General features: G+C 42.9%; 2 protein-coding genes across 2 annotated transcripts; one reads left to right on the forward strand and one right to left on the reverse strand.

Moving 5' to 3' along the window:
* Nucleotides 1–4,775: 4,775 nt before the first annotated feature.
* Nucleotides 4,776–5,710, reverse strand: MRPL36 (mitochondrial ribosomal protein L36). Its single transcript, XM_069004211.1, has 2 exons — nt 5,609–5,710; nt 4,776–5,494 (listed from the first exon to the last, which is right to left on the reverse strand). Exon 2 carries the CDS (start codon nt 5,482–5,484, stop codon nt 5,158–5,160), a length of 327 nt encoding a protein of 108 aa, XP_068860312.1. The 5' UTR covers nt 5,485–5,494; nt 5,609–5,710; the 3' UTR covers nt 4,776–5,157.
* Nucleotides 5,711–5,712: 2 nt separating this feature from the next.
* On the forward strand, nt 5,713–12,923 carry NDUFS6 (NADH:ubiquinone oxidoreductase subunit S6). Its single transcript, XM_069004210.1, has 4 exons — nt 5,713–5,898; nt 6,905–6,958; nt 10,807–10,929; nt 12,777–12,923. Exons 1-4 carry the CDS (start codon nt 5,752–5,754, stop codon nt 12,840–12,842), a joined length of 390 nt encoding a protein of 129 aa, XP_068860311.1. The 5' UTR covers nt 5,713–5,751; the 3' UTR covers nt 12,843–12,923.
* The last annotated feature ends 731 nt before the right edge of the window (nt 12,924–13,654 follow it).

Genomic DNA, 13,654 nt, shown 5'->3' on the forward strand with positions numbered 1-13,654 from the left:
CTTTTTGCACAATGTGGCATATGAGCACAGGTGGCTTCTTGAAAATACTGCTTGTTTTCAACACTTTATTCATATTTACAGACAACAGATTTCAAAGTCTGATGCGCAAACTTCTAGGCGAAATAGCGAATTTTTCATTTCTGGAGGCAGGTGGATAACTCTAGCAAGTGACAGCTTCATCTTGGGTGCCAATATTCTCTCTGTACCAACTTTCATCATTTTTAGATCAGGTTCAGTGTCTTCACTGTGATGAAGCTCTTATAAAGATTGCTGCCTCCACTGCAAGTGGGATACGGAGCAATAACGAAACTGCTGCAGTTTATCTCCCAGAGGTATAGAAGTAAAACACCACCACTTACCTAAATAAACTGGGCTGTAAAGTGTGACAGTTCAATAACAGCTTCATGGGCAGTTCACCTATTCCTACAGGAAGCTAAATTCAGTCCTGGAAAGCAGAGGAGACTGGACAGGTGAGGGCATGCCTCCTCATAGGTGTGGATTTCAAGATCCAAATTAATAATCTGGTGAGCTGTAATAGAAAGAATGCAAGCATTTAAATGTATAATCAGTTTTATTAAACTGAGTGGGATTACTTAATCCGTAACTTCAGTTTTAAATATAATTTGATAGTTTTCAGCTGTGTAAATCAAGGTGTGTCCATCCTTGCTGATTCAGAACTTTGCAATATGGTGATGCTGCAGATAAACATAAACCAGCTTTGGTAATGAAACCTCCTTAGTGCATGGAGCTCACTGAAACCACAGGAAGACCTTGGCGTTACACAGAAGATGCTCTGAACAGTGCCTGCAGTAGCATGTTGTGTCTGCACTGTTAAACAAAGAGGAGAAAGCAGCCCAGCTTCTCACTTTCTTTTCCATTGTTTAAAGAGCATTTACATTTTTGCTTTATATTTTTTGTTTAATTTCACCTACTTCACCTCTACAAATAAAGAAAAAATTCCAATTGTTAATACTTGGGAAAAGCATTACCAATTGCTCTGAAATACCACTTTCTGGTGCTTTTCTTTTTTTTTTTTTTTCTTTTGTGGATGGCCTAATGAAATAATTGGAAGAACAATATTGTGTCTACATAACTCAAAAATAGCTGTTATTTTAACTGAGTGCGGGAGACTGTGGTGGTGTCAGAATCTGGAACAGTCACCCGTCAGTCAGCTAACCTCAGGGTGTACTGCCTCCATCCGAGCAGACACGGCTTCTCGGTACTGTAATTCCTAAAGACTTCTCCCTCACCTGTGATTTTTGAAGAGCTATTGTCCTGAATTCAGCAACCAATACTGTAATTCCCATACACACAACCACAGACAAAGTCTGACAGTCATTAATACACATGAGCTCTAAGATTTATCCTCCAGTTGACCTAAATACATCTCTACCTGTTGCATATCAGGAATCTGATAATCTCATTCCCTAGAACAGTTCTAAGGAGTTAAGCAAGTTCAGTCACTCACAATTGCAAATGATTTTCATAATTGTACAATGGAGACAGTCACAGGAGACATCAGTTGTCACGTTCCCACTCCACTGTGGGGATTTAAAGAAGAATGAAGATTTTCTGGAGGGGGTAACCTAGACATGTAATAATTAGGAAGCCAAAAACTGAAAATGTAATTGGAGCCTGAGCCTTATTTCAGTTTTCACTCTAGGGATTCTTCTACCTGTGTTATTGGGTACTATTTCCCCCCCTAAAACATTTTATGTTCTAGTTGTGCTCTCCTTATCATTCCCTTCCCTTTCAGCTTCAGGGGGGAGGAATAAAAAAGAAAATGCATATAATTAAGGAATTAATATAGATTGGTATTTTTAGTATTTCAGGACTAAATTTTTGGCCTGGGTAACTTAAGTAGTCGTTGTGTACCCTATCGTTCGCCAACAGCTGTTTAGGTAGCACAGCACTCAGAAGGTCTGTAATGAAGGCTGTGAACCCTTAGCTACCAACCATGAGGCTACTGGCTGACATTATTTCACCTGCTCATTTTGCAGGTGCTGTAAACAAACCTAAAACAAACATGCATCACCCCCAGCTATAGTCACCTTCCTCAAGTCACTCAAATTACAGAAAGCTATAGAATCTGATTTTTTTTAGAACACCTCTCTTAAAAGTTTGTAGATGTCAACTAAAAAATGGTACTTACAAGTGTGCAATACCAGTACTCCTGCCTAACAGATGGAAAAATTGAGACAAAGGCAAAATTACCTTTTCAAGATTATACAGCAAGTCAATAGCAGAGTACAATTACAATTCAGAGCCTTCTAGTTTCTAATCCTATAATCCTCTTTCCAAAATCTATTAAGCACAACCAAATATGCTGTTTCAGTGATGGCCATGAATACTCCATTCTTTTGAATGCTCCACCCCCGGTACCACAAACTGACTGTTCACACAATGACATATGAATTGTTTACAGCCATGACAAACATATAAATTCAAATTACTTCAATCTCAAGTTTCTGACCAGTAGCCCTACATTCAAAGGGTTTAATCAGGAAAAAAATTTTCCTCATTGTAAGTTGTTGAAACAAGCTGCTCAGTCAGCACTGTATAAAAGCTTGTCTTAGGCTAAAGGGGGAGATGAAAACAGTAATTTGTGCCTCCCTCTGCTGCACAGTAATCCTAGCCCTAAATTTCACTCATTTTCTGAGTGTAGACTGTATTTGACACCAGCTTGCCAGAGTGAACTTGTCCTGGGGTCCTACACATTGCTGAATTCAGAAAGTCTGGTCAGACTGCTGCTCCTCACCCTGGCAACTCACACTTGCAGGTCTCTCTTAACCATCTGACACTGCTCTTGGCAAGAGAGCCCTGGTTTGAATTGCTACCCAGTGACCAACCAGCACAATTTGTCTTGTACCAGTGAGCTGCCTTTTCCTGACAGAACCAAGGGGCTGGATGAACTATTTGAGAGGCACTAAGACCAGCTGACAACTATCTTTCCTAAAAAACCCAACCAACCAACAGACTCTCACTTCATTTCATGTCTAATCCACAACTCAGTCCTTATTATCCACCAGAAAAGCGGGTAGGGCTGGAAATCACTGCTTTTTTTCTGGACATAAGTACACTGTTTACCTTACAGGTGTACCAATAGTTAATTTCACAAGGTATCACAGAGGTTCACAGCACACAGGCCTTTTCTTCTGCTGGAACAAAACACACACCTAGGAATGTGTACCACTAACACTGAGAATCAGAGCTTTTAAAATCTTCAGTTCCTAAGATTAAACTGATTAACATGTTTAACTGTCAAAGCATGTTAAAGGTGTAAAATATTTCCAAGAAATTTCTCTGCTTACATTTTATTTTCATGCACAAGCTGCAGGTGTTTAGAAATCAGCTGTTCTCTTTCATGAGTGTCCAAATTTCAATCAAACCTTTTGAAGTACAGCCAAGTTTTACACTACTTCAAGGTTCTTTGAGTAGCCTTACACATTTTGATTCAATCAAAATGTTAGATTTAGTTAGATGAAGCTAGTCCTTTCTCTCTCCCCTCATTGCCATGAATTCATCTGAACCCCCCCCCAAGATGGATGCATATGTTAACTAACCTGCTCCTCTCTCTCTCCAAACCCACATTCCCAGTGATGAGAGAAAAGATAAACCACCCAACATATGGAAAACCAGTCAATAATTATTGCCTCTGGACTGCTTAGCCACAGCTTTCCAGGTTTAGATTCGCATTGTCTACAAGTACCGAGTAAAAATGTATTCATTATAAAAGTTACTGCAATTGTAAAGTTGTGGAATTGTAACTGGGCAGAAAAGGCCTTCAAGTCATCATACTGTTCAATGTTACAGCAACTCCAAACACAGTGCTCAACCAATTTCGCCTTTCAAGAAGGGGACACTCTCTCAGTACTCTGCCAAACTTGTAGCTATAACAGGACAGTTGTCCAAAAGTTTAGTTTGGTACCATTTGCTAAGAACTTGCAGTTCAGAGGAAGATCAAACGCTCCTGCCTCCAGCAGAGCCATATTCCTCAGAGAAGTATAAGAAGCACCACTGGGGACTGAAGCAATTTTGGCTCTAATTAATTAATGGGTGCCAATCCACTAGTTTGCATTCAACATTATGCTTGGCCATATGACCTCTGAGGCATTACTGCTCTCAGTCATTCACTCCACACCTGTTAGGAGAATTGTTTCAAGGTTCACAAGAAAAAAAGGATATTCTTAAGCCTAACCAATCTATGAGAGCAAGCCTAAAGCTTTGCAGAATCTTAAGTTAGATGGAATCTGAAATTGCTATTTCGATCTTCTTTATGTAGACTCTACCCAAAATGGTTTACAATCTCCACCCAAAAGGTCATGATTCCTTGGTTCTTTGGGTTCAGATTTGGGAAACTGTAGAATAGCAGGTACAGTGTCAAGAGAAGACTTCTGTGGGGAAGATAAGGCTGTGAACACTGTGAATGGTCAATATATCATTAAGTGAGGACTTAAGACACTAAAACTTTAAAAAGTGTTTTTGACTTTATACTGGTTAAAATACCACCATCACCCTTCAAAACCCAATGATAAGGAGCAAGGGTTTACATTGGCATTACTGAAGCTACCTGGGATTATGTCAGCTATGACTTGACATTAAAAAAAAAAATTCTACCTCACCTATGAACCAAGCCAAAAGCTAGAACATTATCATCAATGCAACATGTTTCATACCATTTGGTACTCTAGAGTCCACCTGAGTTTAAAACTCTTGGTTCTGTTATCAACATCTTGGGGGGGGTATAAGAAAAAAACCACAGTAGGTTGCAATAATGAACATCAATGGAGTTTATTTTCATTTTGCTTTAATTAAACTCAAATGCACCTCAGAGTCCAGTGATCCAGCTTCACCCTTACTAATTTAACAGTGCGGTGATTTTAAGGCTTCACGACTAAGACGGCAAGAGGTCCTGAAGGCTGTTGTTTCCCACTTCAGTCCTCCGCATCCACGGCCTGAAGTTCCGGAGCGGGCCGTCAAGATCGCACCTCGCTCTAGGTGTGCGTTAAGATGGAACATTGCCGCACGCAGCACTTTGCCACCCGTGTCCCCAGCAGGCAGCTCCTGGCGGCCGCGGGGCAGCCTGGTGACAGGGACACGGCAGCGGGGGGCTCGGGGCCCGGCTCCAGCTCTGCGCCCTGCGGGTCCCGGCCGGCGCTACCCCTTGCGCTGCTTGTGCCGGGGGTTGCTCTTGCAGCACACGTAGAGCCGCCCGCGCCGCCGGACGAAGTAGCAGTCCTTGCAGCGCCTCCTCAGCGCCGTCTTCGTCTTCAGCCCGGCCAGCAGCGGCGGCAGCAGCGGCCCGGGCGGCGGCGGCACGGCCAGCAGCCCGCGGGGCGCCCGCCACGGCGGCGCGGCCCAGCTCCCAGACACCGCGGGCGGCCCCGCCGCCCGCCCCCACGGGGCCAGCGAGCACAAGGGCGAGCGGCACAGCGAGCGCAGCGGGGCGGCCGCGGCGGCGGCCCTGAGCAGGAGGGAAAACATGCTCGGCGCCCTGCGGGGACAGCGCGCCGGTCAGGACACACGCACCACTCCCACTTCCCTTCTCTCCCGCCGCTGCGTCCCCACCACCCCACCGGTGAGGACACCCGCCCCGCCGCCCACTCACCTCACCCCTCACCGCCCGCGGCCTCACGGAAGGCGCCGACCCCCGCGGCCACGTGTCCGCCCCGCCGCCGGAAGCGCGCGCAGGCACCGGGGCGGGGCCAGGGCCGCGCCCGCCTGACCGGGAGTCACGTGGGCAGCGCGAAGATGGCGGCGCCCGCCGCGACCTTCCGCTGGCTCCTGCCGCGGAGCCGCCCGCTGCTCTCCCGCCCGGGGCTGCCTGCCGCCGCCGCCGCCCGGCCCTACGGTGTGCGGGCCTCCGACACCGGCGAGCTGGTGACGCACACAGGGCAGGTGAGCGCGCGGGGCCCGGTGCTGCCGCCCCTCCGCTGCCCGGGGAGGGCGGCGGGCGCGTCCCGCCGGCGCCTGCAGGGAAATCGCGCCGGGGCCGCGAGCTGCTCGCTGGTGTGGTGTGATGTGATGTAACGGGGAGGCTTTGGTTGGACATCAGCAGGAATTTCTTCACAGAAAGGGTGGTTAGACGTTGGAATGTGGTGGAGTCGCCGTCCCTGGAGGGGTTCAGGAAATGGCGCTTAGTGCCATGGTCCACTTGACACGGTGGGTGTTCCGTCACTGGCTGGATTTGATGATCTCAGAGGTCTTTTCCAACCTCATTTATTCTGTGAGTCTCCGTTCAGTGCGCACAGTGGAGATTCATGCTCCTGGATGATCCGTACGCAGGAGGTACGCGCGGTTTCGAACGAAAACAAAAAAATCCCTGTTAATCGGGGTCGTTGGCCATTATTGAGCTTTCTGCTCCGAATCCGGCTTGTGACCCAGCCGAAGAGTTGACAGGTGGAGGCACCCTCGTGTCAGTGCCTTGTAACTCCACGGTGCCTCTTTTGCAATGGAGAAGCTGAGCATGAGGGCGAGGGAGGCTCGTGTGAAGAGATGTGAGAGAGGATGGCTGGTGGAGCTAACCTGGGAAAGCTCGCACTGTGGTTACTTAGCTGAACAGAAATAAATATGAAACCTGAATTTCCCACCTGACAGGTATCAGTGTGAGGTCAAGGAATAGCATTATAAGTAACACATCTATATTCATCTCTGCAATCAGAGCTAAGGTTTCTCTTTACTGGCTTTCATGCCACCCCCCACACCACCAGTTTCTTTTTCTTTTCTGCTTTCCAACGTGGAATTCATTTTCTTGTGTGAGAGAAATGAAAGCTACTTCTGCATATTACATCCTTGTAAGGTGATAATGTTTGAAACTAAGTAAACAGTTCAAGCTATCTATTTTCTAAGTCTAGGTTTATAGTTGCTGCTCTTTAAATAAGATCAAGTTTATTTTACACTCTAGGTATATGACGAGAAGGATTACAGAAGAGTTAGATTTGTTGGACGACAAAAGGAGGTAACTCATTCTACTTTTTCTCATGGGGGAGGGGATAGTTTGTGGAGTTTTTTTTCTTTGTACCTGATAGAAGCGTTTTCAATCTCATTGTCATTAAAAAAACCCCAACAACCAAGAAAATAACTAAACCCAAACCCTACAACCAAAACCGATCAACCAACCAACCAAAACCGAAAAACCCCTACCAAAACCAAACTGGTTTGGATTGTGGGTTTCAGTGGGGTTTTTTTTTCACTACGGTGAACATTTTTTTAAAGCAGTCTATAGTAGCTTTTGTCTACTTCCCTGCTTTTGATAGACTTGGAAAACTCAACTTGCTCTACATCTGTTAAGTGCTTGCATTTGTTGTTATAGTTATAGGCATTTGAGCATAACTTGGAATAGTTTTTGTTTCAAGCATGTATTTTAAGAAATTGTTAGTATGTTTTTAGTGCATTAACATTGAGAAAAATTACATAATTACTCTGCTGAATTGTTCATTTGTTTATATATCTGTTTACATATGTTTTGAAGGTTAATTTGCTTCTGTGTCATTAAAATTCCGATCTTTACCAAACTGAATTTTTAATGAGCCTGCGAAGCATTTGCTGAAAGTGGTGTAACAAATAAAAGTAAAATGTAGAGTATTCTGAAATAATGAAGCCTCAAATGCAAAGTCTAGTAATGCCAGCATCGTCCAAGTGCAGTGCTGTAAAGGTGGCCCTGTTGCTGCTGCTTAGAATTTCACATACCCACTCTCTTGGTAAGTCCTTTAGCACTGAGTTTTCTGTAATGATCAAGCAGCACAGCTCCATGAGGGATCTGCTGGCCTTTGGGATAGAAGGAGAATTGTGTCAGCTAAATTGTATTCCTCAATGCCTGAGCCTTTGAATAGTGCCTTAATGTTAATGCTGTAAATGTTTATGTACAGCAGAGACATTAAATATAAGGTGTGGTAGATTTTTAATGTAGTTGCATATAATTTTCTCTTCCTAAATTAACCTGAACTAATTAAACTGATTTCTGAGTTTTCATATTGAGTTTACCTCACTGTGTGACGGATACAATTTAACTCACGCTGTGTGGCAAAAATGGGGATTCTACACATGAAATAATTAAATGAAAATGTCACTTAAAATGCTGAATTAGCTTACTTCAGGGAGGATAGTTGGCAAAGTAGGTCTCTCCCCAGAGTACTGCCTGCATCTCTGCTACTTCTGTAACGTTCTAGGAAATGCTCCTTAAGCCTAATTCTCCACGGGGCAGTGGTCCCTCCAATGTGCCTTTGCCATCAGGTAATTTCAGACTCCATGTGGTGTGGAACACCCAGTGTTTTCAGTTCAGCCCACTTCTTCCTTCTCTAGCAAAAGCCAAGCTCTAAGTCTGCTGAGCATGGTTTAACGCTAAGTTTTAATGGTGAAATTGGGACAAAATTTACGTGTTAAATACTTTGAAAGATGTGTGTCTATTAATAGGATCTCTCTCTAGGGGCTTTGCCATTATGTGACAGTGTGTTTCAGCTGCCAATATTAGGGTTGACAGCTGTGCCTGTAGTCTGAATGTTGCCTTGTTTCTGAAGCAAAAGCTCTCCTGCTGACTCTTCTTTCTCAGTCACATCTTCCCTTTGCCTTCAGTGTGGTCCAGGTGGTTGAGTCCAGCTTGGGATCAGCCCAGTCCAGCCATGGCAGCTTTCCTGGGGATGCAGCTTCTGGACTCCCCCAGTCAGGGTGTCTGGGCCTGCATGCTTCACTTGGCCAGGGACGTGGCCTAGAGTATGTGCTTATTGTCCCCTTGGTTCTGCCAGCCTAGTTGTTAGTGAAATCCATGTGTTTTAGCTAAAATCATTGTTCTCTGTGGAGAACCAGGGGTTAGTGCTCTCTGGCAAAGGCCTAAAGCAAGAAGCTGTGAGAAAACTGAGCATGGCAACTGCTAAACTGCATCTGCCACAGTCCAACCAGGTCATCCTGCCCTTCTGTAATCCCTGAGGTAGAGCAGGACCTATTTCAGCACTGCCATTCCCACTTCAGCTCAACCCTTTCATTGGGCTGGTGCAGCAGCTGAAGATGTGAGGAGGACTCACCTCAGTGCCTTCCTTCTAGATCTTTGGACCTGGATCAAATCCACGTTTGGTTTTATCTCCTTGGTGTCCCAGACCATGTACTGGCACAGGCGGATAGGTGGGAAGAGGAAGAAATGAAATTGTCAAACTGGCACTGTGGAAGGAAAAAAATAGCCCATTGATTTATGCTTGGAGCAAGACACATCTGGATGTGCTGAGGGAATCAGCCCCTTCCTGCTAAGTACTGCTGTGCTTTAGTTGAAGGGGTATGTTGTAACTGCAGCCACTTGGTTTTTTTTTGTTTCTTTTGTTTTTTATGGCATGTTTTTCCAGTGAATTCCTTGACTTTCTCTTGTTTGGTAGCTGAACCACAGACAGGTCTTAGGTATACAGTGGATGGGAAGTTTTTGCTTCCTTCTCTTTGCACAAGTACCTTTTGTGGTTAAGAAATGTTGAGATGAGTGGAGTTCTTGCTTCTAATCTTGAAGCAAAGGTGTATCAAGATTTTATCTCCCTCCTACTGTAGCACAAAATGAAGGATGCACAATTTTGAGCATTATTAGAAGCAGCAGTAAAAGTCCTTGCTCTTTGGCAAAAATTACATGACTTGTGGATGCAGGCCCCAGACAGTGAGGTTCTTGATGTTGCCAATTTCTTTCAATAACAAAACTTAATGTTTTGTTAACTTTTTTTAACTGTCCTCTTCTTTTGTTAAGGACAAATTCTTAGTTGGCAAATTTGAATTTTCCATTACTGTACCAAAAAATGCAGATTTTGGGGAGACTTAATGAGAGGCTTTGTGAAAGATACTAAGGTGTTATGTACCAGGATTATATAAAAACACCACTGTAGTTCCTAGGGATTTATGTAATGGGTGTGTGGCTGTCTTTTTCCCAAGAATCTCATCTTTATTCAAATACCAGCATGTTTATGAACCTTAAACAGAGAGCAGTAGATAGTGCCTCCTTTGGGTGTACATATTATTTGATACTTGTGTGTGTAATGTGGCCTTTGAAAAAAGGTGGCCTCTCCTGGAGTACTTTCCCCTGAATTGTAGCAGTAGTTGTCTGCTCAGTGCACACTTGGAGAGTATTGGAGTGCTGTAGGTCCTGCTGAGGGACAAGCTGCTGTGTCACCAGCCTGTCCAGACATGGATATGTTTTCTTGGCCATGCAGGTGTGCTCTAGGAAGAAGCCCTGCTTGTCAGTGATGTGCATATTCAGAAAGTGTGCATGATGGATTTACAGAGTGGAGTAGTAGCATTTAGAGGCTTTTCGTTTTTTTCTGTGCTGAACAATTTGTCTTTCTGACTGTTGTTATGCACCACATTCATGTTTTCATGAGATTCCTGTGCAGTGATAGAATGAGGTATATGGCTAGAGGCTCTAAATTACCAGCAGTTGTTTTATCTCATGCCTGACCTTACTTGTCTCACTATTATTTTTGAGTTTATCAGCAGAGATTCTTCTGCAATTTTATCATGTAGTCACTAAAGCAGAATGCAATGTTGGTTAAATATCTTCTGTTCTTGTCTACTTGTTCCTGCTCACCTTGCTGCTGAATCTGCTGAAACCTGAGCACTGATGTGGCCTGTATTTCAGGGGAAAGTGGTTAGTTTTGCAGAGTTTAGTGTATAGTTCATTGATCTGTCTTATAGCAGAGCCTAAGAGTTGGTGGAGGAGTTGGGAAGAAACCTAAGCAGGAACTTCACAAAATGGCTGTAGTGGAACTGCCTCGGGGGGCAGCAAATAGCAGTTGCTTTCTCTCTGAGTGGGAATGGTATCTGAAAGCTTCCCTCTTTTTCTTACAGGTGAACAAGAATTTTGCAATTGATTTGATAGCAGAGCAGCCTGTGAGTCAAGTTGAAAGCAGAGTGATATCCTGCGATGGTGGTGGTGGAGCTTTGGGACATCCTAAAGTATACATAAACTTGGTAATGTCATTATTCTGCATATAGCATGTTTTGCCTGTACATTCTTTTTTTGTAAGATAATCTAGTTTTTGGAATGTTAGTTTAACAAAATAAAAGGAGTAACCACCTGAGGTGCTCATTTGATTTGGTGCCTGATATATCAGAAGAATTAGAGGGCTTCCATTTGAATTTATAGAAATTCCTTTTTGAAATTTTGGTTTGTTTAGTAGGACAGTATTTTTTAAAAAGAAATCAGGTGAAGTAGTAAGAGCAACCACTGAGAGCAAAAATTAACATCCTTGCTGCATTTTGGAACTCTTACTCTAATTATTTAAGTGCCACCATGTGGTTTGACCATACATTTGCAGTATTCTTAGGAATATGCAGTTTATTTTCAATCTTGCAAGCGCCAGGGGGAAAACGGAGGCAAAACAAACAAACCAACCCCTCTTTCAGTTTGTGGGAATCTTGGTAGTTCTGAAGACGGAATATTTCAATCATGGCCAGAGAATGAAGAATAAATGTTGTCTTACCCTCCTATTGACATTACTGATAATTTCCAGTGTATTCTTGTTCTAGAGAGTAAAAATATTGAAGCTACTGTCCTATAACCTTAGTTGATCCAGCTGTTGCTTAGGTACTGTTCTCAGGTAGACCCTGATTGCAGATGCTTAAAATCTTTGCTTGCTCTCCAAAACTTTGACATTCCCTAATGCCTGAAAGAATGGTGGGGAAGAGCTGGTGTCCTCTCGTGTCAGTGTTGTTGTGACTTCTAACTAGAATCATAAGCATTTCTATTTTGAACACAGTAAGAACTTTGTAGTAATTCATTTTACATTATTCAAGGTCAAATGTTTGGAGGTTCTGATTTGTGACACTTAGGAAGGACATCAACCGTAACTTCTGCAGCACATTCTTGATCTTTATGATGATTTGTTTCACCTGTGCCGAGCTCTTGAAGAATGCTTTATATTTTGTGGATTTTGGGACCTTTTTTGTGTTTACAATCAAATTACAATTTGTCTGTGATTTAGTTCTTGAAAAGTAAAGTCTGCAAACCAAATGGTATTAGATTAGCTACTTTTCCCTACTCCTAACAACTGAAATCCAGGCTTTTGGGAATGGAGGGGAGTTTGGATTTTTCAATTCTAATCATTTATTAAGGGGAACCATGAATTTAACTTTGTTTCATGACTGGAAGTAGTTGTGTTGCTAAATAACAGAAGATCCCTGAGTATTTAGCTGTATTGTGTTTTGTCATGTTAGGAAGGACTTCAATGAAAGCTTCAAGTCAGTCACTCTTCAAAATTCTAAAAAAATACATGTATCTTTTTGAGAAAATAATGAAATTTTATACAGCAGTAATTGCTTCTTTTCTAGAAAACACTTTCTTTCAGCATTTCTCATGGATTCCTGCTGAAATTTTCTCCTTCCTACAACTAACTCTGTTACTGACCGAAATTCCTGTCTAGGAAGTGCCAAATCCTATTCTGTATTAAAATAATTGTGAAATGATCTTTTCAGAACATTGGAACAGATATGACCGAACTGGCTTAAGATGTCCAGTTTGGTAAAGGATCTTGTATTGCTGAAGAGATATCACTTGGTTTGACTTTTAACTTATATTGGTGAAATTAGGCCTGGTAGTTGAAAGTCTGGCATAAGGCAAGCTGCATAGGATACAGAAATAAAGCATGAACCTCATACCATCATCTTTGCTTCCAGTGTTTCAAATAAGATTAAACTCTGTCCTTCGGCTATATATATATCGGTTTTAAGATGGCACAAATAAATAAGAGAAAAATTGTAATTTCTTAAAAGTTTTTTAAAGTGAAACTAGCAGCTGTTGTATTTTTATCTTTTTGCAGGACAAAGAGACAAAGACCGGAACATGTGGCTACTGTGGACTTCAGTTTAAACAGAAACATCACTGAAGGATTATCCCTGTGTGCTTGCAGATTTCTGTTCAGGTGTTAACGTTCAACTATAAATAAACAATATATTTAGAAAGCCAAGATTTGTGTTTATCTTAACCACGGAAGGTCCAGTCTGTATATTTTTAAAACCCAGCTTGTCAAGTATTTGAGAGCTGAATTGTATTACAATATCTGCTTTGTACTTAATTTAGTTTTCATGTTTGGCAGACTTCTCGCAGGCTTGGTAGTGGTGTTTGCCTGTGGACAGGTTTGGTTTGTACTGGATAGATAGGTATTCTTTTCAACACTGAATGGGCTGTAACTGTTTACTGGGTGATTAATTATCCTAGGTCTTTGTCTTTTGTCACTGTGTGACACTCTTAATTGGTTCATGGCCCAGTATCTATAGCTAGGTTCACAAATGGAAGTGCAAAGATATTATGATACTCAGCATTACAACACTCGCTCCTGGAAACAAGCTTGTCAGCCCTGAATTAAGCAGCTGCTCTTGCTACTTGTTTAAAAGAAACCACCAGTGCCTGGAATGGTAATCAGTGTGAGCTGGAGAAGTACCTGAGCTGGCACGTATGAAAGGTGAGGACATAACCATTTGCCCTTCATTTTGGGGGGGTGAGAATGTATCTGGTTCTGCTTGGGATTCACACCCTTGAAACTTCTGTAGGAACTGGGACTTGTCAAACTCAAAGTAGGCATTGCTCCATTACAGGTGGTAGCTTCTGCTCCTTTAATACAGGTAACTTGACATTGCGAGCATCCACCTAGGCTGTGTGAGGCAAGTTGAGGGACATATCTACCTACTTGCTTAATTT

The sequence above is a fragment of the Aphelocoma coerulescens genome, chromosome 2 (assembly GCF_041296385.1).
Source record: "Aphelocoma coerulescens isolate FSJ_1873_10779 chromosome 2, UR_Acoe_1.0, whole genome shotgun sequence".
Classification (NCBI taxonomy): domain Eukaryota; kingdom Metazoa; phylum Chordata; class Aves; order Passeriformes; family Corvidae; genus Aphelocoma; species Aphelocoma coerulescens.